We start from the raw sequence: 24,982 nt of genomic DNA on the forward strand, positions 1-24,982 counted from the left end.
TGCGGCAGCCAGGATGCAGAAAACAAGAACAGATTTATCATGTTAACCTTCTGAAACCTTGGCATGCACAAGAGGCATGCACAATGGTCCAAAAAGACCTAACCCAGGAAAACAAGCCTTCCAAACAGGCGAGAGTGTCTCCCGATTTAACACCAGACCAGAAGAATGAGGTGTCTGAGATGATCTTCCGGCACCAAGATGTGTTCTCGACAAAACCGGGTTGAACAACTGAGACATATCACCACATCGTCATGAACTCTGGGGCCAGAGTAACAATGAGGCCCTATCGGGTGCCAGCGGCAAAAAGGGAGGAAATAAAAGAAGTAAAAAAAATGCTGGAGTTGGGGATCATCGAAGAATCCCACGGTCAGTGGTCCAGCCCAATTGTGCTGGTGCCCAAACCTGATGGCACCACAAGATTTTGCAACGACTTCCGGCGACTAAACAAAGTATCCCAGTTCGATGCGCACCCCATACCTCGCATAGATGAGCTAGTGGACAGTCTGGGTAATACCCGGTACTTGACTACCCTAGACTTGACAAAGGGGTACTGGCAGATTCCCCTTGCAGAAGACGCAAAGGAAAAGACTGTTCTCTACACCAGAGGGTCTTTTTCAATCTACTGTCCTCCCTTTTGGACTACATGGGGCCCCAGCTACCTTCCAGCGCCTCATGGACAAGCTATTACGCCCACATAACAGTTATGCTGCTGCCTACTTGGAAGATGTGGTCATTCATACCCCAGACCAGGAAACCCACCTGGAGAAGGTGGAGGCAGTCCTCGATACCTTCAGGCGAGCTGGCCTTACAGCAAACCCTGCCAAGTGCGCTGTAGGGTTTACAGAGGCCAAATATCTTGGCTACATTGTGGGAAAAGATCTGGTAAAACCCCAAGTGAACAAGTTAGAGGCCATCCAAAATTGTCCCTGACGAAGTCGCAAGAAACCAGTCCGGGCGTTCCTAGGTGTGGTGGAGTATTACCGACGATTTATCCCCAACTTTGCCACAAGGGCAAGCCCCCTGAGAGACCTAGTGAAAGCCCATGGACCTGATCTGGTGAGATGATCTGACGCAGCAGAGGAAGCATTCACAGACCTACAGACTGCCTTCTGCAATAACCCCGTACTGATAGCCCCTGATTTCACCAAGGAGTTTATCCTGCAGACGGATACATCGGAAATAGGGTTGGGGGCTGTTCTATCACAGATGGTCGGGGAGGAGGAACACCCAATTCTATACATCAGTCGGAAACTCCTTCCAAGGGAACAAAAATATGCAGTGGTGGAGAGAGAATGCCTCGCTGTAAAATGGGCCATGGAAACATTGCGCTACTACCTGCTCGGGCGCAGATTTGTCCTCGTTACCGACCATGCCCCTCTTCAATGGATGCAGCGGAACAAGGAGAAGAACACAAGGCTGACCAGATGGTTCTTATCCCTCCAGCCTTTCCAGTTCCGTGTGCAACACAGAGCAGGGAGCCGTCATGGCAACGCCGATGGCTTGTCCCGTGTTCACTGTCTGGCGTCCCAAGCTGCTCAACCCCTTGGCGTTGAGCAGGGGGGAGGGATATGTGACAGACCCAGACCAGTGAGGTACAGGAGTCTGGTAGAGGGCAAATATACTGGTCACTGGATGAGTAGTTTTCTGTTCCCTGAGTGACCAGAGCAGGGGCTGCACTAGAGTAATCAGGAACCTGCTAGAACCAGTTAAGGCAGGCAGGCTAATTAGGACACCTGGAACCAATTAAGAAGAAGCTGCTAGAATCAATTAAGGCAGGCTAATCAAGGCACCTGGGTTTTAAAAAGGAGCTCACTTCAGTTTGTGGTGCGAGTGTGAGGAGCTGGGAGCAAGAAGCGCAAGGAGCTTGAGAGTAAGAGGGTGTGCTGCTGGAGGACTGAGGAGCACAAGCGTTATCAGACACCAGGAGAAAGGTCCTGTGGTGAGAATAAGGAAGGTGTTTGGAGGAGGCCATGGGGAAGTAGCCCAGGGAGTTGTAGCTGTCATGCAATTGTTACAGGAGGCACTATAGACAGCTTCAGTCCACAGGGCTCTGGGCTGGAACCTGGAGTAGAGGGCGGGCCCGGGTTCCCCCCAAACCTCCCAAGTGACCTGGACTGTGGGTTCTTCCAGAGGGGAAGGTCTCTGGGCTGTTCCCCAACCCACATGGTGAATCTCTGAGGCAAGAAATTCCACCAATAAGCGCAGGACCCACCAAGATAGAGGAGGAACTTTGTCACACCAGCAATTCCACATTCCCACTAGGTCCTAGTGCCCCTGTCTGGGGTGTCACCCATGGACCCTCCAAGGGATGCACCCAGCACCATGTTTGCGATTAAGTGTATCCCGTCCTGTTTCCCCAGGGATTCGCTTCATCTTATTCATCCCCGCAGTCTGAGAGTACACCCCAAACAATTGTTTTGCCACCAGTCTGGGATTAGAAATGGGTGTGCCAGTCCTGCCTCATCGATTCCCAAAAGACTACGCCATATGATCACCTGGACCTCACTAGTTAGACCCTCCATCTCCTTGCCCACCTCCACTAGCCACAGCACAAACTGATCCCAATCATCGTGGGGTACCTTTCCCAAATGGCCCAGTACTGCCTCCTGGTCCTTCAGGGACAAGGGATGGATTTCTGCCTGTTCTACTACTTGTGGAGCATGGTTCCCCCACCCCGCAACGGGGGCCTTAATTCCTGCCTCCTGCAGTTCCTATAGGGTAGTCTCTCTCAGGGGCTGTAACTGTGGATCGCCGGCTTACAATTTCCACTGGCAGTGGTGGGTACAGTGTATTTTCAGGGTAGGGTGGTGGAGGTGTCTCCTTCAGTTCCAGTAGTGGGATGGATGGTTTGGGGTCCCCAAGTTCATTGCCCCCATGTTTACATTGATACAATTCCTCCTCTAAGTCTCCTACTCTCCCCAGCAGTTCATCCCTCTCTTGCCAGATTGCCTCACAAGACTCCTCTGTCCGTACAGTATCTCATGCCTTCAAATCCGCTACCTCTACCACTAACACAGATTTTTCTGTTAAAATCTGTTGCTGATCCACAGTCCCCTCCGAATCCTTAATGTGTTGGAGGAGATCTGCTTCCCTTTTTACCCAGTATGCCATTCCAGTGCAGAAACCTTATAATACCATTTCCTTTTTCCTACACTCCTTTCCCTTGGGGTCTCCCAAAACCTCCCCCATCTCCTTCTCAATCTCATCTCGGGTGGACCCATGCACCCGGTATGGGCCCTGATTCTTCCTTATCCATTTGTTCAAAAAATCCGTTATCCCTGCTTGCCAGAACCCGCAACCACCATCATGAGTGTTCGCCATACCCCCAACAAGCAGCTGCATGGACTGTTGGGGAGGGGGATTTACAGGCTGCCACTCACCTATCTGATGCCATGTATCTGAGTCACGGCACCAAGATGTTAGAGGGCTTATTCCTTCACCTTCCCACTTCCCTGGTTCTTCTTGCGTGAACAGAGAGCAACAATACCCGAAGTCCGAAGGTGCAAACAATTCGATGTTTATTGGGGTGAACTTGCAGCAAGCTTTTGTACGCTTTCCAGCTTATGGCTGCTCCCACTGCTTAGCCAAAGGCCTTAGCGTAGGAACAGGGTCTCAGACTGTCACAGTGAGAGAAGGCCCTTACACAGGCAGACAGTGATTTTGATTCTTTCTTTTATACCTCTATAACTAGCTAAATGATAAACATATACCTAAATTCCTAAAGTATAGGCCTTTACAGACAGGCATGAAAATCTATATCCTAACATATTATTTCTTTTGTTTATCGTTTTTATAGTGCAAATATTTGTGATAAAAAATAATATTAAGTGAGCACTGTACACTTTGTATTCTGTGTTGTAATTGAAGTCAATATATTTGAAAATGTAGAAAAACATCAAAAATATTTAATACATTTCAATTGGGATTCTATTGTTTAATAATTCGATTAAAACTGTGATGAATCGTGATTAATTTTTTTATATTAATTGTGTGAGTTAACGGCGATTAATCGACAGCCCTAAATTTTATGTTTATTATACCAAAAGGCTAGTGTAGACTGAATTTAGCCTGAGAGGGCTCAGTTGAGTAAAATTTATTCACTGTGGCCCCGATCCATCAATGACTTGTGCACCTGCTGATCTGTATGTATACGGTTAGTTGCACTATTCATGTGCATATAAATCTTTCTTCAACTTTGCTGATCCCCCTCAATCAGATTAAATTAAATCTACGCTGACCTAGTGAAAATAAAATTATTAGAAAACATCATCACATGATCCATGTCTCCTGATCTGAAAATACCTTAACTTCAATGGGACTACTAGTCTATGTAAAGCTAAAATGGTATCTAAGTCTTTTTGTCAGGATCAGGGCCCATAACATGATTAGCTTGCAACAATCTTATTTGATTAAAGATCATACCTATGATAGCTCATTAAATTAGTGACCAGTTTATCCATGAAAGTTGTGGGTTTTTTTTAAGTATGCTATACTTTTCTAAATACACTATTTTTGATTGGGTGAAAGTTAGTTAGAAAAGTAGAGTATACTGTACAGCTGGCTTCAATTGAATAGTGTAAAAAGCAGTTCGGGGAGATTTGCTCAGTATATGATTGGCTGTTTGAGTACTAAAAAAGGTAGTTAGGAAATGTTTATGAAGTAAACATCATCATAGACTCTGAGCAAGAAATATGCAAATTTTAAGGAGCCCCCTTCATCAACTTTTTTCAAAGTGAATATTGTCTCAGTTCACTAATATTAAAAGTCAAGCACAAACTACAATGTTTTGCTATAGTTACATTCAATCTGTACTAGCCAGTTAGGGGATTGGACAACTGATAATTATTTTATCATCAGCTTTCAGCTCTCAGAATATACTAAAGAGGTATGATAAATAATTGTGGTTAATGTATTTCTTTTAGTGTCAGAAAAAAGAAGAATTCATTGAAAGAATCCAAGGTTTAGATTTTGATACAAGAGCAGCTGTTGCTGCCCACATTCAAGAGGTATTTGTTACTTTTGTACTACCTGATGTCCAAGTGATTTTCATTTTTGCTGTTCTGGAATATTAAGGAAAGAATAATTGTATTTAGTCAAAAACAAGGGAAATCTATTTGACATTCACATTAATGGATTACAGTAGAGAACGTTAGTTGAGAAGGCTTTATTTTATACAAGTGAGCGTAAATCACATTTCTTATTAAAGGTGGTACTTTAATAAAAACATTTTTTTCATACTGAATAGTTTTTTCCATCACAGAATCATAGTAGTGTAGCTCTTGATGGGATCTTGATAGATCATATACTCCAGTTCCCTGCACTGAGGCAGGAGTAAGTATTATCTAGACCATTCCTAAGAGGTATTTGTCCAAACCAGGGGTGGCCAAACTGCAGCAAACTTTTTTACAGTTAAAGTACGGCTTGCGGAGCCCCCCACGCCTTCCCCATTCTCTGTCTACCAGACTGGGGGGAGGGGGGAGCTCGGGGCTTCTGCCCGGTGGTGGGGCTAGGGGCTTCTGCCAGAGACAACTGGTGCCTGCTGAGAGTGAGGGGGCATAATTTAAAGGTTTGGCACCCCCAACAGCTTGAATTATGCCCCACCTCTTATCGTCAGTGGCCCCTCTCTGCAGCTCCCAGGTGTTAGCTTCGTGTGGAGAGGCAGCGGCAAACACCTGGGAGTTGCAGGGAGGAGCTGCAGCTTTAGCTTTACGGGGAGAGCCAGCAGCTCTTCCTGCCGCTCCCAGCTGTTTGCTGCTGCCTCTCCCAACTTGCTGGATCCAGCAGCTGCTGTGCAGGGATCGGGCCGGCAGCACCATGTGGCCTAGCCAGAAAACCCTGGCAAAAATCTGGGGGGAGCGACATGTGATACCACATGCCTCCCCCCACGCACTGCCTCTGGCAGAATGAAGTGTGTGTGTGGGGGGGTGTCTTGGGGCTTCAGCCCCAGCTCTCGAACTTCTGAAGATTGTGATATGTTGCTCAGAGGGTCGGTACGTTTGGCCATCCCTGCTGTTCTTAAAAACCTCCAATGACTGAGATACCATAAGTAATTTGTTCCAGTGTTTAACTATCCTTACAGTTAGGAAGCTTTTCCTGATGTCTAACCTTGAATGGGCTTAAATTGCAGCAAAGGAGATTACTTTTTGTGCTGTCCTCAGTGGATATGGAGAATAATTTATCACTCCCCTCTTTATGTCAACCTTTTATGTAGTAGAAGACTGTTATCATGTGCCCCCAAGACTTCTCTTCCCAAACTAAACAAACCCAATTTTTTCTTCGAATAGTGTCCCTATGGGTGCTCCGTGGTAGGTGTGTTTGTGACCCTGCACTGCTGATCATAGAACTTCAGTAGTAGCGTCCATTAGGCCCACACATGCGCTGTCTGTTTCCCCTTGTGCTGAGCCAAGAGGCTAGCCAGCACACACGGGCTAAGCCTCCTCAGTTACTTCTTAACTGCCCCTTGCTAGAGATGGATTTTGCTTTATGCACTTTTATATAGTTATTTTGTTAGTATATTATAGTTTATTGTTCTTTACCCTCTTATTGTATCCCCCCCAAAATAAAAACAAAACAAAACTCCCCCCAAAACTTCATTTTCCTGCTTTTTTCCCCTTCCAGGATCCTTTCCCCACCCCCACGCCTCCAGTGGGCATACCCAGTTCACCAGGTTTCAAGAAGTGCCTCACTTGCAAGGAAGCAATTCCGATTGCAGACAAGCACTTTTAAGTGCATTTGTCGCCTTGGGGAGGGCCATATCCAGAAAAAAGTGTAGTCTCTGCCAGCAAATCTGGGCACATTCCCATAAGGACAGACTGCTCAGGCAGAAGATTATTTTAATGGAGGCTGCTCTCAGACCCGTGCAGAACTTGCACCGCAAGACCCTGGATAGACCTGAATCTTCTCCACAGCTGTCTAAGGGCTATGGATCGAAGAAACAGACTGCTGACCCCTCTCAGAAGTCAACTTAGAGGAGAGCGGGAAGTCCCCAAAAGTGCGCCCTGAGATCTCTATAGGCAATCTCCATCTCGCTCGGTATCTTTAGCACCAAGACCATCTCAGTCCAGCACTCATGGCTCACAGAGACCAGCAGCAGTCGATACTGTTGACATGCCCACGGACCTGATGGGCACAGGCACTGAGTCATCGGCACCGAGAGACAGGAGTAAGCACTCCACTAAAAAGGCACCCTCAATACGTGAATCATGATCGGTACTATCATCGATGCCTCGCCCAGCACCAGAGCAAGTGGTATGGACAAGACCCCCATCCGCCTCTGATACCTGACTCTGGGGCAGTCAGTACCAATGGAATTCTGCCAATCCAGCAACTTCCATATATCTGATGTACCGGGATCCCCGCTTCTTGGTACTGCGACCTCCACACTGAGCCTCCGCTTGGCATGGGATTCGTCACCGCTGCCAGGCCTCACTCCCCCACTCTCTAGCGAAAGTTCAGACAGCGAGCTGGAGTAAAGAACATCCCAGTACTCTTCTCAGGCTCCATATGGTGCTCAGTACCAGCAAGGCCCATACCCACAGATGTCCCCACTACCGACATCATGGTACAACCACCCATAGGCACTGCCACCACGCTCTATGCCACCATCACCCCCGTGGTCTTATTGGGACTCATGGGAAGCATACCGCCAACATGCCTCTGAAGCTTTGAGCCTCGCCCGGGAACCCTCAAGGCATACCCCTTCAGCCACGGCTTCCAGAGCTTTGGAACCTCCACAAGACATCATGGAGAAACAGGAGGGTGATGCCGAGGAAGAGGTGACCCTGAGGTCACCTGAGGTCTTCCTCTTTTCCAGACCATTATGCCTTCACCACCATATCTGCCAGACGACTTTATCTCTTCCAGCATCTGGCAAAGAAGGTGATGGACACCCTCAAGATACCATTGAAGAAAGTCAAGGACACCCACCATCAGCTCTTTGACATCCCCCACTCCTCGTCCTCCTCCAAGATTGCCCTCCTGATTAATGAGACTGACTATCTTAGACCCAGCGAGAACTATATGGCATATCCCAGTGACAGTATGTGCGACCTGCAAGCAAGTGGACAAAAAGTACTATGTCCCCACGAAGGAATCTGAATTCCTCTTCTCCCACCTATCCCCCAACTCCATTGTGGTGGATGCTGTCAAATCAGGCGGCTGACGACATGAGTCGAGGGCTACTCCGCAAAACTGAGATTGAAAGCGTCTGGACCTTTTTTGTAGGAAGGTGTACTCCTTGGCTATATTCCAATTCCGTATCACCAACTATCAGGCCCTTACAGTGAAATATGATTATATTAACTATTCAAAGTTGAATGACTTTATTGACCGGGTGCCAGAGTCACATCGTGACCAAGGCCTGGTCTACACTGGGGGGAGGCGGGGGGATCGATCTAAGATATGCAACTTCAGCTACGAGAATAGCGTAGCTGAAGTCGACGTATCTTAGATGGAATTAAAATTACTTACTTCGCGTCCTCGCGGCACTGGAGTGATGGCCGTGGCTCCCCCGTCGACTTTGCTTCTGCCTCTTGCACTGCTGGAGTTCAGCAGTCGACGGGAGAGCGATCGGGGATTGATTTTAGTGTAGTGTCTACACTACACGCGATAAATCGATCCCCAATAGATCGATTGCTACCCGCCGATCCGGTGGGTAGTTTAGACGTACCCCAAGTTAAGGCCATTATATAGGAGGGATAAGTAGTGGCATGGACAACACTGCAATTTGCACTCAACGTTGCTGACAAAGCAGCTAGCTTAATTTCCATGGCGGTGGTGATGTGATGAGCATCGTGGCTCTATCTGTCAGGTTTCCTGGCAGTCTACTGTTGAGGACCTCCCCTTTGGGCTACATTCCAGTCGCTGGGTATCTACATGCTGAGACAAAAGAGGCAATTTAGTCCCCAATCCCAGCATAGACTATATACATCCCAATATCAACCTCAATGACAATACGAACTGCCAAGGAAGAAAGCAAAATTCCCTGAGCAGAAACCATCGGTCTTGCAATCTTTGTCATCCCAGCCTTCTATGTCCAAACATCAGTTTTGACAGGTGGGTCGAGGCGCTGCTGCACCACTCCCACCAATTGATACAGCCGACCAATTCTTCACACCCATTTGACCACCAAGTGTCAGTATTCCGCAGTGCCTGGAATCACGTATCATTGCACTGATCAGTCCTAGAGATAGTTTGAACTGAGTACTCCATCCATTTCACCTCCCTACCCCCTCCACAACACCCTTCCCTGTCTCTCTTCAGGGACCCTTCACGTGAGTTTAGAATGACAAGTCAATAATCTCCTCCAGTTAGGAGCCATAGAACCAGTACCTCAACCTCTACAAGGATTCTATTCTCTTTATTTCCTAATAAAGAGATTGGAGACCCATACCAGACCTCAGAGCTCTCAACAAGTTGGTCTAGGCTCAAAAACTTCAAAATGGTCACTTTATTGACAATCATTCCAGCACTGTAACAGGGAGACTGGTTTTTGGTCTTTGACCTTCAGGGCGCATACTTTCACATCTCTATCCTACCGGCTCACAGATGATTTCTAAGATTTATCCCGGAACAAGACCACTATGGATACAGAGTGCTCCCCTTCGGGCTATTGTTGGCCTTGAAAATATTGACCAAGGTTCTCTGGGTGATAGCCATTCACGCTCTCAAGGGATAAAGATTTACCTTCACCTCGATGATTGTCCCCTCAGAGCCCAATCTCTCCAGGAGGCTCACCGAGTCACCAAAGCACTTATTTACAGAGCTGAGCCGTACAGATCAAAATCCAGAACTCAGCTCTCACTCTGGTGCAATGCCTGGAATTCATAGGGGCTGACTTTGACTCGTTACAGGCCAGAGCACTCTTTTCTCAGCACAGATTTCTTTTGTTAGCCACACTTATAGACGCTGTTCAAAACAGCCTGCAAATATCAGGCAGACTCTGCCTCCAACTCCTGGAGCACATGGCAGTGAGCACAGCAGTGATACCATATGCCAGGTTTCACATGTGATGCCTCCAAATGTGGTTCAGCTTGGTCTACAAACAGGGACAGGCTGGACAAATCTCTGTCACCACCCACCAGGGTCAAAAACTCCCTAGAGTGGTGGAAGAGCCCAACCAACATTTGCAAAGGGATCCCCTTCTCCCAAACTTCACCGTCATTGCTTCTCACCATCAACACATCACTGATCTGGTGGGTTGCAAATTTAAATGGCCTCACAACACAAGTGGTCACCCATGGAGATGTCCCTTCGCATCAATTTCCTCAAGCTGAGAACAGTAAGGAATGCCTACACTCATTTCCTCCAGCTGATCACAGGATCACACATGAAGATCCTAACAGACAACATAGCCTACATACAATAGTCAGGGAGGAGCCAGATCACCCTTCATATGCACCGAGGTGATCAGGCTATGGAACTGGTGCATCTCCCGCAACGTTATATTGTCTGCACAGAAAACTTGATAGTGGACAATCTCAGTTGCAAATTCCCACACAACCACGATGGGGGTTCACGACATATTCAGCTTATGATGGACACAGTCCACAGACCTGTTCACCACTCACCTGAACAAGAAATGCCCATGCTACTGCTCCAAAGCGGGGATGGGCTGACATTCCCTGGGTGAGGCCATCCTCATCCCCTGGGACAAGGACCTTCTCTATGCCTTTCCTCCATTTTCCCTACTTGTGAATGTCCTGCTGAAAATAAAGAGACAGAGCCCACATCATCCTGATTGCTCTTACCTGGCCCAGAAACACCTGGTTTCCATACCTGTCACAGCTTGTGACATGCTTGCTGATCTCTCTCCTAGCCATACTGACCTCCTTGCAGGACAGAGAATGCACCATAAATCCCTACTTGGGATTATTTGCCTCAAGGCATGGCTCCTGCTTGGTTCCAACACATAAAAAACTCCTGTTCAAGAGAGGTACAAGAGGTTCTGTTGCACAGCAGAAAGTCCTCGACTTGACGCACTTACCTGCAGAAATCTCCCCAACATCTGTGGCTCTTCCACGTATCTTAGACTATGCATAGGCCCGATTTCTTTAAGGTCAATCTCTAAACTCTCTCAGGGTTCACCGAATAGCCATAACAGCTTTCCACCAACCTATTGAGAGATACTCAGTGCTGTCACACCCAACCACTACTCGGTTCCTCAAGGGTACAGTGAACCTTTTCCCACAACCTCGACTTCCTGCTCCCAAGGGGACCTAAACCGGGTACCAAAAGGGTTGACTAGACTGCCCTTCAAACCCATGGCCACCTGTTTGCTGACGTACCTATCAATGGAAATGGTCTTCCTGATGGCAATTACCTCGGCCAGGAGAATAGGAGAGAGAGCAGTTCTGATGGCACATCCCCCCTACACAATATTTTTTCCGGACAAGGTTATACTCAGGACGCATCTAAAATTTATCACTAAGGTAACTTTTCTGTTTCACGTGAATCAATTGATTCACTTTCTGATCTTCTACCCCAGACCTCACCAAGACAACAGGGAGGCTATATTACATACCTTAGATGTCAGGAGAGCCCTGGCTTTGTACCTGGATAGAACAAAGGCCTTTAGGAAGTCCCATACGCTTTTCCTTTCCATTGTTGAAAGATCCAAGGACTCAGCAATATCAGCTCTCTACGTGGGTCTCGAATTGCATTAGACAACTCCTCCAGACTCTATTTATACACACTCCATGAGGTTGATCTCCTAATCCATTGCCTTCTTCAAGAATGTCACTATCTCAGAGATCTGTAGAGCAGAGACATGGGCATCAGTCCACACTTTTGCACAACGTTATGCTATCACTGGAGATTCTGCCTCCAATGCCATCACCTACCATGGAGCACCCATACAGATATTACTTGAAAAAGAAGAGGAAGTTACCTTGTGCAGTAACAATGGTTCTTCTTCGAGTGATTGTTCACGTCCATTACACATTAGGTGTGCGCGCGTTGCGTGCACGGACGTTGGAAACTTTTCCCCTCAGTGGCTCCTGTCGGGCCGGCAGGGTCCCCCCTCCCGCCAGAGCGGTGCCCTGCTCTAGCGTATATATATCCCTGTGGGCCCGACCCACCCTCAGTTCCTTCTTACCGTCCGTGGTGGCGTTGGAACAACTCTGTCTCTCGTCTGAGAGTGTCCCTTAGTGTAGTAGTTAGTGTTAAACTTAGCAGTTATCAGTTCTTTAGTAGCTAGTGTTAATCTTAGCAGTTATCAGATCTTTCAAAATACTTAAGCTCCTTTGTGTTAGGTGTTTGGTCAATCCCGACACCGGCCCTGGGCGGCGGGGCATGCCGCACGCCCAAGGCTTCAAGGCTTGTGCCATGTGCCGCAAGCCTATGCCGATAAGTGATCCACACGACTTGTGTCTCCGTTGCCTGGGGGAAGCACACCAAAAAGAGCGCTGCAAGATCTGTAAGGCCTTCAAGCCCAGGACTAAGAAAGAGAGAGACTTTCACCTTAAGCAGCTACTCATGGAGACGGCATTACAGCCCTCCACTTCAGCGGCACCGTGAACCTCGGTGCGGAGTGACCCGGCATCGGTCCGTGATCCAGCACCGGCAGGGCACCCTAAGCCTACAGCACTGAAACAGCAGGAACACCTCCGGCACCGGTCGTCTTCGCCGGCAAAATCGAAGGGTCAACCTAAGGCACTAGGACGCTCCCCACATAAGAGCGTAGTGCCCGCGAAGACTTTGAGTGCGCCTAAGGGCGTTATGGCACCAGCACAGATCCTGGTGACAGTGGCTCCGGCGCCGAAAGGCCTGTCGAGCCCCAGGATAGGTGCATCGAGTGAGGAGGAAGGGCTGGAGGAGCTTTTGGAACAGCCCTCCACCCCGGACACATTTGAGGCAGCAAAGGACCTCACTGAATTGTCCACTGAGGGCCCCCTCCAAGCTAAAGACAATCCGCCGAGACTGCCATCCAGAGGCAAACCGGCAATGGTGCGCCCATCATGGTCACCATCTCAGCACCATTCGCGGCGCCGGTCCCTGTTGAGCTCTGCCTCGGTGGACTCCCAGCTTCCCTCTGCGCAGAGAACCGCACAGCCGTTGGGCCCCAATAAGCGCCCGGCACCAACCCAGCAGCCCTACTCGAGTAGGCACCGGGATGTGTCAGTCACGCGATCCCCGAGACCGACCACCCGCAGTTATTCCCGGTCCTGAGGTCACCGGTACCGATCCAGGTCCAGGTTGGCAAGACGCTACTCCGGTCACGGAGGCACTACTCTCCGACCCTGGATCGGCACTGTCCCACGGCACCGCCGTGGCCTTCCAGGTCACCGTCTATGGTTTCTGAGGCAGACTCGGGCCAGTCCAGCAGATATACCCACAGGGCACAGACCAGTAGGGAACACGAAGCCGCTTGGCACCCACAACGGGGCCAGCCAGGACAATGGCCATTCTGGACCCCTTGGGCCTACCACCAGCAAGGCCCCCCGTCCAGGACCTCGAGATCTGGCCCCTCGGGGCACCGGTCCCGCTCTCCGCAGTGGCACCCCTCCTCTTGCAAGGAGGCCACGGTCTCCAGACCACTGGAGCAAGAAAGGGTGGTGGACTCGGTGGTGGCACGGGCAAGTCTTCCAGTGTCAGGGTTCTTGGCCATTCAAAGGGTCGTAAGCTCCATCCAACAATTCCCCGTGACCATGGCCAGATGCTGTATGCAACTCTTGAGGCACATGGCGGCTTGCACACATGTAGTCAGACATGCCTGCCTACGACTCAGGCCGTTACAGTTGTGGATGGCCCAAACGTATCGCCCCAACAGAGACCCCTTAGACCTCGTAGTGACAATCCCAGCTCGGGTGTCGAACTCCCTCCGCTGGTGGCTCCATCAGCAGCAGGTTTGCGAAGGGGTCCCTTTCGCCACCCCACAACCCACTCTGACGTTAGTAACAGATGCGTCGGATCTGGGCTGGGGGGCGCACCTTGGGGACCTATGGACCCAGGGCTTATGGTCCAAGGAAGAAAAGTTGCTTCACATCAATCTGAAGGAGTTAAGGACAGTTCACCTCGCCTGCCAGACCTTTCACACTACCATAGAAGGCCACAGCGTGTCAGTTCTGACGGACAACACTACCGCCATGTTCTACATAAACAAGCAGGGCGGGTCCCGATCCTCTCCCCTATGTCACGAGGCGCTCCTCCTATGGGACTTCTGTATAGCCCATTCAGTCCACCTACTCGCAGCATATCTCCCAGGGGTCCAAAACGGGTTAGCAGACCGCCTCAGCTGGTCCTAACACATGCACGAATGGACTCTGAGAGAGGACGTCCTGCATTCAGTCTTCCAGAGGTGGGGGTTTCCCCAGGTGGATCTCTTCGCCACCAAGGACAACAGCCAATGCCCTCAGTTTTGTTCATTCCAGAACCTCAGCCTGGGCTCAGTGGCAGATGCCTTCACAATTCCGTGGGGTGGGAGCTTGAGGTATGCCTTCCCACCATTCCCGCTCATCCACAGGGTCCTGCTCAAGACCCGCAGGGAAAAGACAACAGTCATCCTCATTGCACCGGCGTGGCCACGCCAGCATTGGTTCATGACCCTGCTGGAACTGTCCATGACCGCCCCGATCGCCCTCCCCCTCCATCGCGACCTCATCACACAGGATCGGGGTCACCTACTCCACCCGAACCTACCGTTGCTACATCTCACGGCGTGGTATCTCTCTGGCTAAACGATACGGAGCACAGGTGCTCCCACCAGGTCCAGCAAATTCTTCTTGGTAGTAGGAAGCCTTCCACAAGAGCGACCTACCTTGCCAAATGGAAGAGGTTCTCCCACTGGTGTGAGCCTCATCACATACAGCCTCTGCAGGCCTCCGTCCCATCAATTCTGGACTACTTGCTGCAGCTCAAGCATCAAGGGCTCGTCCCCACCTCAATTAAAGTGCATCTGGCTGCCATATCGGCGTTCCACCCTGGAGAGTTGGGAGTTTCGGTGTTCTCCAACCCCACAGTAGTCCGATTCCTCAAGGGGCTGGAGAGGGTGTTTCCCTACTCACGCACACCGGTCCCTGCATGGAATCTTAACCTGGTCCTAACTAAACTCACGGGGCTGCCCTTTGAACCCCTAGTCTCTTGCTCCCTCATGCACCTCTCATGGAAGGTAGCGTTTCTTGTGGCCATCACATCGGCTAGGAGGGTATCGGAATTGAGAGCCCTCACTTCAGCCCTCACCTCCTTATACAGTTTTTTATAAGAATAAGGTGCAACTGATGCCGCACCCCAAATTCCTTCCTAAGGTGATCACGCAATTTCATATGGGACAGGACATTTGTTTACCGGTGTTCTTCCCCAAGCCCCATACGGTCCCAAGCCACCGCAGCCTACATACCCTCGATGTCCATAGAGCCTTGGCATTGAATTTCCAGTAATATTTGTTCAGATCCATTTAGCTAAGCAACCACACATGATAATTACCTGTGCACTATAGTGCAGATTGCAAATTTCTACAGACAATATGTTAAAAGTTATTCGCTTATTTTGCCATTACATTAAGAAGCTCTGCCAAGAATAGATAATGGAATTTCCCAGCTCTGTCAGCTACCTGCTGTTTCTGTTGCTGTCTGTAAGCCTTCCTAACTTTACCTGAACTCAGCACAGAGGTCTGGTAAGACAGGAAGGAGAAATTGACAGCATGGGAGTCTGGGGCTTCATAAGTCTGGAACTCTTAAAGTTTCCATTCATTCTAAGTTACAAGCATATTTTTTCCAAAATAAACATACCATACCCATCCTTTTCTTATTGCAACTATGCTCACCTTGTGAATAAGGCACTTAACCTGGTATAAGAAGAAAACAAGCAGTCAGGCTGTACTTTAACTTCAAACTCAACATAGCAAGGAAGAAGAATGAATTGATTTTATTACGTCATCTTGAGGTCACTCTTAAGTGTAGGACACCCACATGGCAGCATGGTGCAGCATCTATCATGCCCCAGGCTACCAGGGTTGTATTTTACCACTTTTGTTGTTCCATTTTTATGTTGCTGAAATGAAATACTGGTGGATGTTAATATTGATTGATTAATCTTTCATTTTAAAATAGGGATGTTAGATAACTATTCATAGGGTTCTTTTATGCTGTTCACAAAGATGTGGCTTCTTAAATCAAATCTTTTATATGAGACTAGAAATGTTTGATTTCTTGTGACTGGATACTCTACTCATCACTGGATGGTGCCTCTTCCTGGTGGTTCTGGGGATTAGCTCTGCGAGGCCGATGCCCCTTTCTGCAGTTGCACTCTGTCTTTCCATCTCACTCTTTCAGTCTGCAGCCACTCTCTCGCTCCAGGAGCTGCTGCCGCTTCTTTGTGATTTGGCCCTCTGGCCAGGTCACTATTGTCCTCCCCTTCTAGGGTATCAAAGCCTTTTATGAAAAGGCTCAGGCAGTCTTCCTATACCCTGACCAGCTGGTGCCACTTCCCCAGTGGCTGGTAAGGGAACCTGGGCCCACCCTCTATTCCAGGTTCCAACTCAGGGACCCTCTAATCAGCAGCCAAGGTCTGTTCCTTTCTAGACCTGCTGCCTCTTTCCCAGAGCCTTTCCTACCTGTCTGGCTCCCCCCACCTCAGGTTTGCCAGCCTCCCAACTCCCTCCTAATATTTTATCGGTAGTTGCTGCTAGGCCTAATTGAGCTGCTTTCCAAGTTTTCATTGTATGTAAAGAAACTATTCCATCAAATACAACTTAACATATTTTTTATTGTCAGACATTTTCTAATGTATTAGAACCCACAGAGGATAAATTGAGTTGGGAGACCAGAGCTAAGAGGAGTTTTCCCAATTATTCCTCTTGTTATACTTCTTTTGCATTCTTATATTCTTTTTGCATTATAATTAAATAGTGCATAAAGGTTGTTTTCACAATTATTTCTTTCTCTTATAGGTAACTCATAATCAGGAAAATGTGTTTGATCTGCAATGGATGGATGTCAGCATTGTGTCACAAGAATATATCGAGCCTCTCTTGAAAAATATGGCATTACATTTAAAAAGACTTATAGATGAAAGAGATGAACATTCTGAGGTATGTATGTGCTTAATTATTTAAAAATAAAAAGTATAAGAAAGCACCTTTTTAAAATTAAACAGTTTGGAATTTTTGAAAATAGATAATATACGGTCTTTGAATGTTATCAGTTGGAAGCATGGCTTGAAATAAGACCACTTCTTCAAATTGTTCCTTATGTCGATTCCATGTTAGGTGTGTGTGTGCCCACGTGCATGGTCAATGGAAATTCTTCCTCTAGTGGTATCTGTAGGGCCAGCTCTGGAGCCCCATGCTTATGTGCCAGTATGTTGGGAGCCATCGGCCCTGCGCCATCTCAGCTCCTTCTTTCTGTTAGTGATGGTGTTGGAATGTTCCTTGCTTTCACAAGCCGCATAATGATTTCTTTTGCTTGGACTCTTTTGAGTTTTTCTTGTATGTAGTTATTGTAGTTTTAGTATTATAGTTAGTAGTCATTAGTAGCGAAGTCCCGTTGGGGACATAGCCCCAGGGATGGGGGGCTATGCCAAGCCACTTAGTGTGCAGAAACTGTACAGATGCAGCACTCTCAAAAAAAAAAAAAAAAAAAAAAAAGCACCTCAATAAGAGGCCTACAGCTTTCTGCGCCGTGGCTACAGCGCTGCCAGTGTAGACACCGTGGTGATTACAGCGCTACAATTGGCCTCTGGGAAGTGTCCTCTCTGGCCATCAGTTTGAACTGTACTGCCCTGCCCTCAGGTGACCAACCGTCAGCCCCACCCCATACATTCCTTTGCAAATTTGAAAATCCCCTTCTTGTTTGCTCGGCGATGTGTGCAATGGTCTCAGTGCATCTTTTCAGGTGGCCATGTCTGCTCCACGCACCAGGCAATCCTCTGCTTGGAGCAATGCTGAGCTGCTGGACCTCATCAGCATTTGGAGAGAGGAGGCAGTGCAGTCACAGCTGCACTCCAGCCGTTGGAATTTTAATACCTATGGACAGATTTCTAGATGCATAATAGAAAGGGGCCATGACTGGGACACATTGCAGTGCAGGTTCAAAGTGAAGGAGCTGCGGAAAGCCTACCACAAGGTGTGGGAGACAAACCACCGCTCTGGTGCTGCGCCCACGAGCTGCCAGTTGTACAAAGAGTTGAACGCGATACTCAATGGTCACCTGACATCCACTGCAAAGTCCCCTGTGGATACTTCGTTGGCTTCGTTGCCAGTCGAGAGTGGATTGAGCCAGGAGGAGATAATCTTGGATGAAGAGGGGGAGGGGGACCCAGAGGCAGAGATAACTCGGAGGCCAGATATGCATGGAGTCAGGAGCTCTTTTCTACCCCGGAGGAGCCTAGCCAGTCACAGCAGTCCGATATTGGCGAAGCACAAACAGGAGAAGAGGCCCCTGGTAAGTGGATCTGATTTGGAGAATTGCTGAAGCAAGTTGTTGGGGGCAGGAAGGTTGCAGAAAGCAGGCTTGTCTCCCACCTCATGCCTAGTTTGAGCGGCAGAACAGGCTGTTGATGGACTCCCTCACTTCATGGGAATCTCCTTCAGAGATCTCCAGGAAATTCTCATGGAGATACTGGGCAATCTGCTGCCGCAGGTTCCTCGGCAGAGCTGCTTTGTTTCTTGCCCCATTAACGGTAACTTTCCCGCGCCACCATGCCGTCACCATAGCTGCACACAAGCTAGCAGCATAGGGGCCTGGGCGGAAGCCGCAGTCTTGGAGAAGACCCTCCCTTGATGCCCTGCTCACCCTCAGCAGCGAGATATCTTCCATAATGATCATCTGCTGTGGAAAGTGTGGGGACAGGAATGATTATCAGACCCCCCCTACAGTGCTGTCTCTCCCCAGCTGCCCAAGAGCCACATTCCCAGTGTACATCAGGGTCCAGGAACAGTGATTTACCCTGCCCCTGCAGCTACTCACCATTTTGAGGGTCTTGTGGCTTATGTGTGCTTGCCTGGGGTCAGCCAGGTAGTGTCAGGTATGTGAATACTGGCTATGTTTCAAACCACTGAAACAGTGTTGTCTGTGTCGCAAACAATAATGCTTCTGTAAAATGTTGCATTTAAACTTCACAGAAATGACCTTGGGAGGACAGCCTCTGTCAAGGCTGCTTCCCCACTCTGAACTTTAGGGTACAAATGTGGGGGCCTGCATGAAAACTTCTAAGCTTAACTACAGCTTAGATCTGGTCCGCTGCCACCACTCCCAAAGTGCTAATTCCCTTCCCTGGGTAGCCTTGAGAGACTCTTCACCAATTCCCTGGTGAATACAGATCCAAACCCCTTGGATCTTAAAACAAGGAGAAATTAACCATCCCCCTCCTTTCTCCCACCAACTCCTGGTGGATCAAGATCCAACCCCCTTGGATCTAAAAACAAGGAAAAATCAATCAGGTTCTTAAAAAGAAGGCTTTTAATTAAAGAAAAAGGTAAAAATCATCTCTGTAAAATCAGGATGGAAAATAACTTTACAGGGTAATCAAACTTAAAGAGCCCAGAGGAATCCCCTCTAGCCTTAGGTTCAGAGTTACAGCAAACAGAGATAAACACTCTAGCAAAAAGGTACATTTACAAGTTGAGAAAACAAAGATAAAAACTAACACGCCTTGCCTGGCTGTTTACTTACAAGTTGGAAATATGAGAGACTTGTTCAGAAAGATTTGGAGAACCTGGATTGATGTCTGGTCCCTCTCAGTCCCAAGAGCGAACAACCCCCAAAACAAAGAGCACAACCCAAAGCCTTCCCCCCACCAAGATTTGAAAGTATCTTGTCCCCTTATTAGTCCTTTGGGTCAGGTGTCAGCCAGGTTACCTGAGTTTCTTAACCCTTTACAGGTAAAAGGATTTTGGAGTCTCTGGCCAGGAGGGATTTTATAGTACTGTACACAGGAGGGCTGTTACCCTTCCCTTTATAGTTATGACAGCCTCCCTTGTCGGCGGCAGAACAGTTGTGAAGAATTAGAAAGCGTCCAAGAAGAACTAAGGAGGACTTTATGCATGAGGTTATGATGCACTCCGCCACCGAGAAAAATGAATTGAAGGAATGGTGGGACACTGAGAAGAGGGACCGAAAGGAGAACGCGGCACACCAGAAAGAAGCCACGGAGCGGCTCTTAACAGTTATGGAGCACCAAGCGGACACGCTCCAGGCGATACTAGCTCTTCAAACCGAGCAGTTCCATGCCTGCCCTCCCCTGCAGCCACTGTCACAAGACTCTTTCCCATGCACACCCTTCACACTGCCAGCAAACTCTTATCAACCTCCTGGCTCCACTCTCTAGCCTCAGCATTCCACTCCTCCCTCCTCACAGTCCAGCAGTGTGAACTCCCAATACCCACTGCACTCAACACCCTCCATCTGCAGTTTGGCCCTGCTGAAGTACAGCACCCGCTGCATCGTACTCCAAAGGGGAAGGTTGGTTATGATCCCTGGACATACCCAAATCTGTAGCCATGCCAAGACCTCTCCTCCTTTTGAGGTCTTCCATTCCCACATTCCTTCTATTCCCCCATCCCTGCCGATGAATTTTTTCAGTTCACTCTCTCCTCTGGTTGTTGTCTTTCAATAAAAGAATTGTATTTGTTTGAAAGCAATCTTTATTAAGTTAAAGCAAAAAGACCACTGCAAAGCAACATACATACAGCTATGTTAAGGCCCCTTCTTGCCTCATGTGCACCAATCACATCCTAGCATTACAAGCACTGCAATCCCGAGCATAGCAATAAATATTAGTGGCTTTCAGCTTCAAATTGCTGCCTCAAAGCATCCCTAATCCTTATGGCCCCGCACTGTGTCCCTCTAATAGCCCCGGTCTCCGGCTGTTCAAACTCAGCTTCCTGGCGCTGAGCCTCTGTGGTCCAGCCCTGAGTGAAGCTTTCATCCTTCCCTTCACAAATATTATGGAGTGTACAGCATGCGGCTATAAGCATAGGAATATTATTATCCCTCATGTCCAGCTTCCCATACAGGCATTGCCAGCAGGCTTTTAAACGGATGAATGCACACTCCACAGTCATTCTGCACTTGCTCAGCCTGTTGTTGAACCGCTATTTGCTACTCTCAAGTTGCCCCATGGATGGCTTCATGAGCATTAAGGGGTAGGCGGGATCTCCCAGGATCACAATGGGCATTTCTACTTCCCCTACGGTGATCTTCTGGTCTGGGAAGAAAATCCCTGCTTGCAGCTTCTTGAACAGGCCAGTGTTCCAAAAGATGCATACGTCATGCACCTTTCTCGACCAGCCAGAGGTAATGTCTATGAAATGCCCACGGTGGTCCAAAAGTGCCTGGAGAACCATTGAGAAATACCCCTTGTGATTAATGTACTTGGTGCCAGAATTGGAATGTGCGTACCATCGATCGCCCCTCCACAGTTAGGGAAGCACATATATGCAAAGCCATCCACAATGTCACGCACGTTGCCCAGAGTCATGGTCTTTCGGAGCAGGATGCGATTACTGAGCCTGCACACTTGCATCAACACAAGTCCAATGGTCGACTTTCCTATTCCGAACTGGTTAGCGACTGATCGGTAGCAGTCTGAAGTAGCCAGCTTCCACTGTGCAATCGCCACACGCTTCTCCAATGGCAGGGCAGCTCTCATTCTCGTGTCCTTGCGTCTCAGGGCTGGTGTGAGCTCATCACACAGTCCCATGAATGTGGCTTTCTTTTCAGTGGGATTGATCACTGTGCATTCAGTTAAGCATATATGTAGGGCTTTGCAGGATTGGAGCTCTAGATAGTAAACTCTTTAAGGTAGGGGCCATATCTTATTTTGATACAGAGCCTAGAGTAATGGGACTCCAATCTTGATTGGGAACCTCAGGCACTAGCACAATACTATTAACAAAAACAACAAAAAAAGCTTTTGCGATCATAACACCTTTCATCTGAAGATCTTAAATTGTTTTACAATATTAATTAATTTTACCCCAAATATCCTGGAGAGATAGGTAAGTATTAATACCCCATTTTAGAGTTGAGGAAGAAGACAAAAGAGAGATTAAATGCAAGATTTTTGTAAGTAAGAGTCTAAAGTTAGGCAGTTCTTGTGCACATATATTTTCCACTTTAGTTCCTTCACCTTAGGTGTGTGTGTGCCCTGTGCATTTGAGCTGGGGACTTGATTAGCTGTACCTCTAGGGATGACACATGCACCCTGTGTCCTGATGCCTCCATCAGAGGGCAAAAAGAACAGGGCTGCCTCAGCCCCCTCACAGTTCCTTCTTACTGCCTGTGGCTGCAAAGTCAAGCCTCACAGCTCACTGTTGTCAGCACTTATTTTGTACATATTTACACAGAGAGTTAATTCAGGACAAGACAGGATGTAATTCTACAGTGCAGTAGCCTGCCACACACTAAGGACATGTCAACACTACAAGGTTAAGTCAATTTAATTTCATAGAATCATAGAAGATTAGGGTTGGAAGAGACATCAGGAGGTCATCTAGTCCAATCCCCTTCTCAAAGCAGGACCAACACGAACTAAATCATCCCAGCCAGGGCTTTGTCAAGCTGGGCCTTAAAAACCTCTAAGGATAGAGATTGGAATGGGTTACCTAGGGAGGTGGTGCAGTGCTCCACCAGCCTCCTAGTAAAATAGTGTTTCCTAATATCCAACCTAGACCTTCCTCACTGCAACTTGAAACCATTGCTTCTTGTTCTGTCATCTGCCACCATTGAGAACAGCTGAGCTCCATCCTCTTTGGAACCTCCCTTCAGGTACATGAAGGCTGCTATCAAATCCCCCCCCTCACTCTTCTCTTCTGCAGACTAAACAAGCTCAGTTCCCTCAGCCTCTCCTCATAAGTCATGTGCCGCAGCCCCCTTATCATTTTTGTTGCCCTCCGCTGGACTCTCTCCAATTTGTCCACATCCTTTCTATAGTGGGGGGGGGGAGGGGCAAAACTGGACGCAGTACTCCAGATGTGGCCTCACCACTGCCAAATAGAGGGGAATAATCACTTCCCTCAATCTGCTGGCAATGCTCCTACTAATGCAGCCCAATATGCTGTTAGCCTTCTTGACAACAAGGGCACACTGCTGACTCATATCCAGCTTCTCATCCACTGTAATTGCTGCTTAGCCAGTCGGTCCCCACCCTGTAGCGGTGCATGGGATTCTTCCTTCCTAAGTGCAGGACTCTGCACTTGTCAATGTTGAACCTCATCAGATTTCTTTTAGCCCAGTCCTCCAATTTGTCTAGGTCACTCTGGACCCTATCCCTACCCTCCAGCATATCTACCTCTTACCCCAGCTTAATTTAAGTTAACATGTAACCGCTGCAGTAATTAAGTTGATCGTGCTTGCCCAAACCACACTCATTGTCTTAGTGGAGTGCATCCTCACTAGCAGCGCTTGCATCGATGCAGAGAGCTACTATGGGTAGCTATCCCACAGTGCAACTAGCCTTAGGGGGTTTGGGGAAGGGCTTGCAATGCCTCGTGGGACCAAAACATTGTCTCAGGGTAGAATGGGAACATGGCTTCGACCTCCCATGATGCAGTTTCCTCCCTCCCTGTCTCCCTACCATGATATTAGTGGCAAACAACCCATACTTTCTCATGCCTGTTTTCAAAAGCCTGGCTTAGTCATGTGTAAGTCATAGCTCAAGAAGTTATAGACCCTGCTCAGCTGTGCACTCTTGTTGTGAGCATTACAAACGCCTCACACCTTATCCTGCAGTATTTCCAGAGCTGAGACATGAGCTGCTGCACAGAACGTTGCAATGTCCTTCAAGCAGCCCTGTTGCAAGCCATAGAATGAAACAATTCCCAGTTGCTGCTAGCAGGTGCACAGCAGCTGAACACGGTGGAACTCCATTTCTGGTTCCGGGAAAAAAGCACTGACTGGTGGGATTGCATCATTATGTAGTTATGGGATGTTGAACAATGGCTGCAGAACTTTCAAATGTGGAAGGCCACTTTCCAGGAACTCTGTGCAGAGCTTTCCCCAGCCCTGAAGTGCAGCAATACTAAAGCTGCTCTGAGAGCGGAGAAGTGAGCGATGATTGCTTTGTGGAAGCTAGCAATGCCGGACTGCTACTGGTCAGTGTGGAATCCATTTGGAGTTGGTAAATCCACTGTGGGAGCGGTTGTGATCCAAGTTTGCAGGGCCATTAATTGACTTCTGCTAAGTAGGGTAGTGACTCTGGGAAATGTGCAGGACATAGTGGATGGTTTTGCTGCAATGGGGTTCCCTAACTGCAGTGGGCAATATATGACATGCATATCCCTAACTTGGCACCAGACCACATAAACTGAAAGGGATACCTTTCAATGGTGTTGCAAGTGCTGGTGGATCACAGGGAGCATTTCATGTACATCAACGTGGGATGACCAGGAAAGGTGCATGACGTGCGCATCTTTAGGATCAGAGGTCTGTTCATAAAGCTGCAATCAGGGACTTTCTTTCTAGATTGCAAAATAACCACTGATGATGTAGAAATTCCAATAGTGATCCTTGGAGACTCAGCTAATCCTTGCTCCCATGGCTCATGAAGCCATACACTGGCCACTTCAAGTAGTTCAACAGTAGGGTGAGCAAGTGCAGAATGGTGGTGGAATGTGCCTTTGGACATTTAAAGAGTCACTGGCGCAGTTGGCTTACTAGGTTAATCTCAGTGAAAGCAATATCCCTATTGTTATCGCTGCCTGCTGTGGGCTCCATAATATCTGTGCGGTGAAGGGAGAGAAGTTTCCACAGGGATATGGGGTAAGAAGACAGATAGGCTAGCAGCTAATTTTGAGCAGCCAGATACCAGGGCAATAAGAAGAGCCCAGAGCCCAGCAAGGAGCTCTGCCTCTTCGGGAGACTTTGAAAACCTGTTTCAGTAATGAGCCACAGTAATGTGTGCCACTTCCTGTGCCTTCCCATACCATCCCCTCCATTGCATCAGTTTCCCTGTACCTCCCCTTTCACCCACCAAATCCCCATGCTTAGAATAAAGAAAGAGTATTTCTCAACCTACGTTTGTAGTGTAGACCAGGTCTAAGTCTGTG

At 48.2% G+C, this 24,982-nt stretch overlaps 1 protein-coding gene across 9 annotated transcripts in view; it reads left to right on the forward strand.

Annotated features, from left to right (window-relative positions):
- Window positions 1-24,982, forward strand: part of CCDC88A (coiled-coil domain containing 88A) — a 364,297-nt gene that overhangs the window by 132,477 nt on the left and 206,838 nt on the right. For all 9 annotated transcript variants that reach the window (XM_054023155.1, XM_054023156.1, XM_054023161.1 and 6 more), the window contains 2 exons: window positions 4,923-5,006; window positions 16,886-17,026. In XM_054023155.1, coding sequence (XP_053879130.1) covers window positions 4,923-5,006; window positions 16,886-17,026 — 225 coding nt within the window. The remainder of the gene's footprint in view (window positions 1-4,922; window positions 5,007-16,885; window positions 17,027-24,982) is intronic.

Source organism: Malaclemys terrapin, chromosome 3, assembly GCF_027887155.1.
Source record: "Malaclemys terrapin pileata isolate rMalTer1 chromosome 3, rMalTer1.hap1, whole genome shotgun sequence".
NCBI classification, from domain to species: Eukaryota; Metazoa; Chordata; order Testudines; family Emydidae; genus Malaclemys; species Malaclemys terrapin.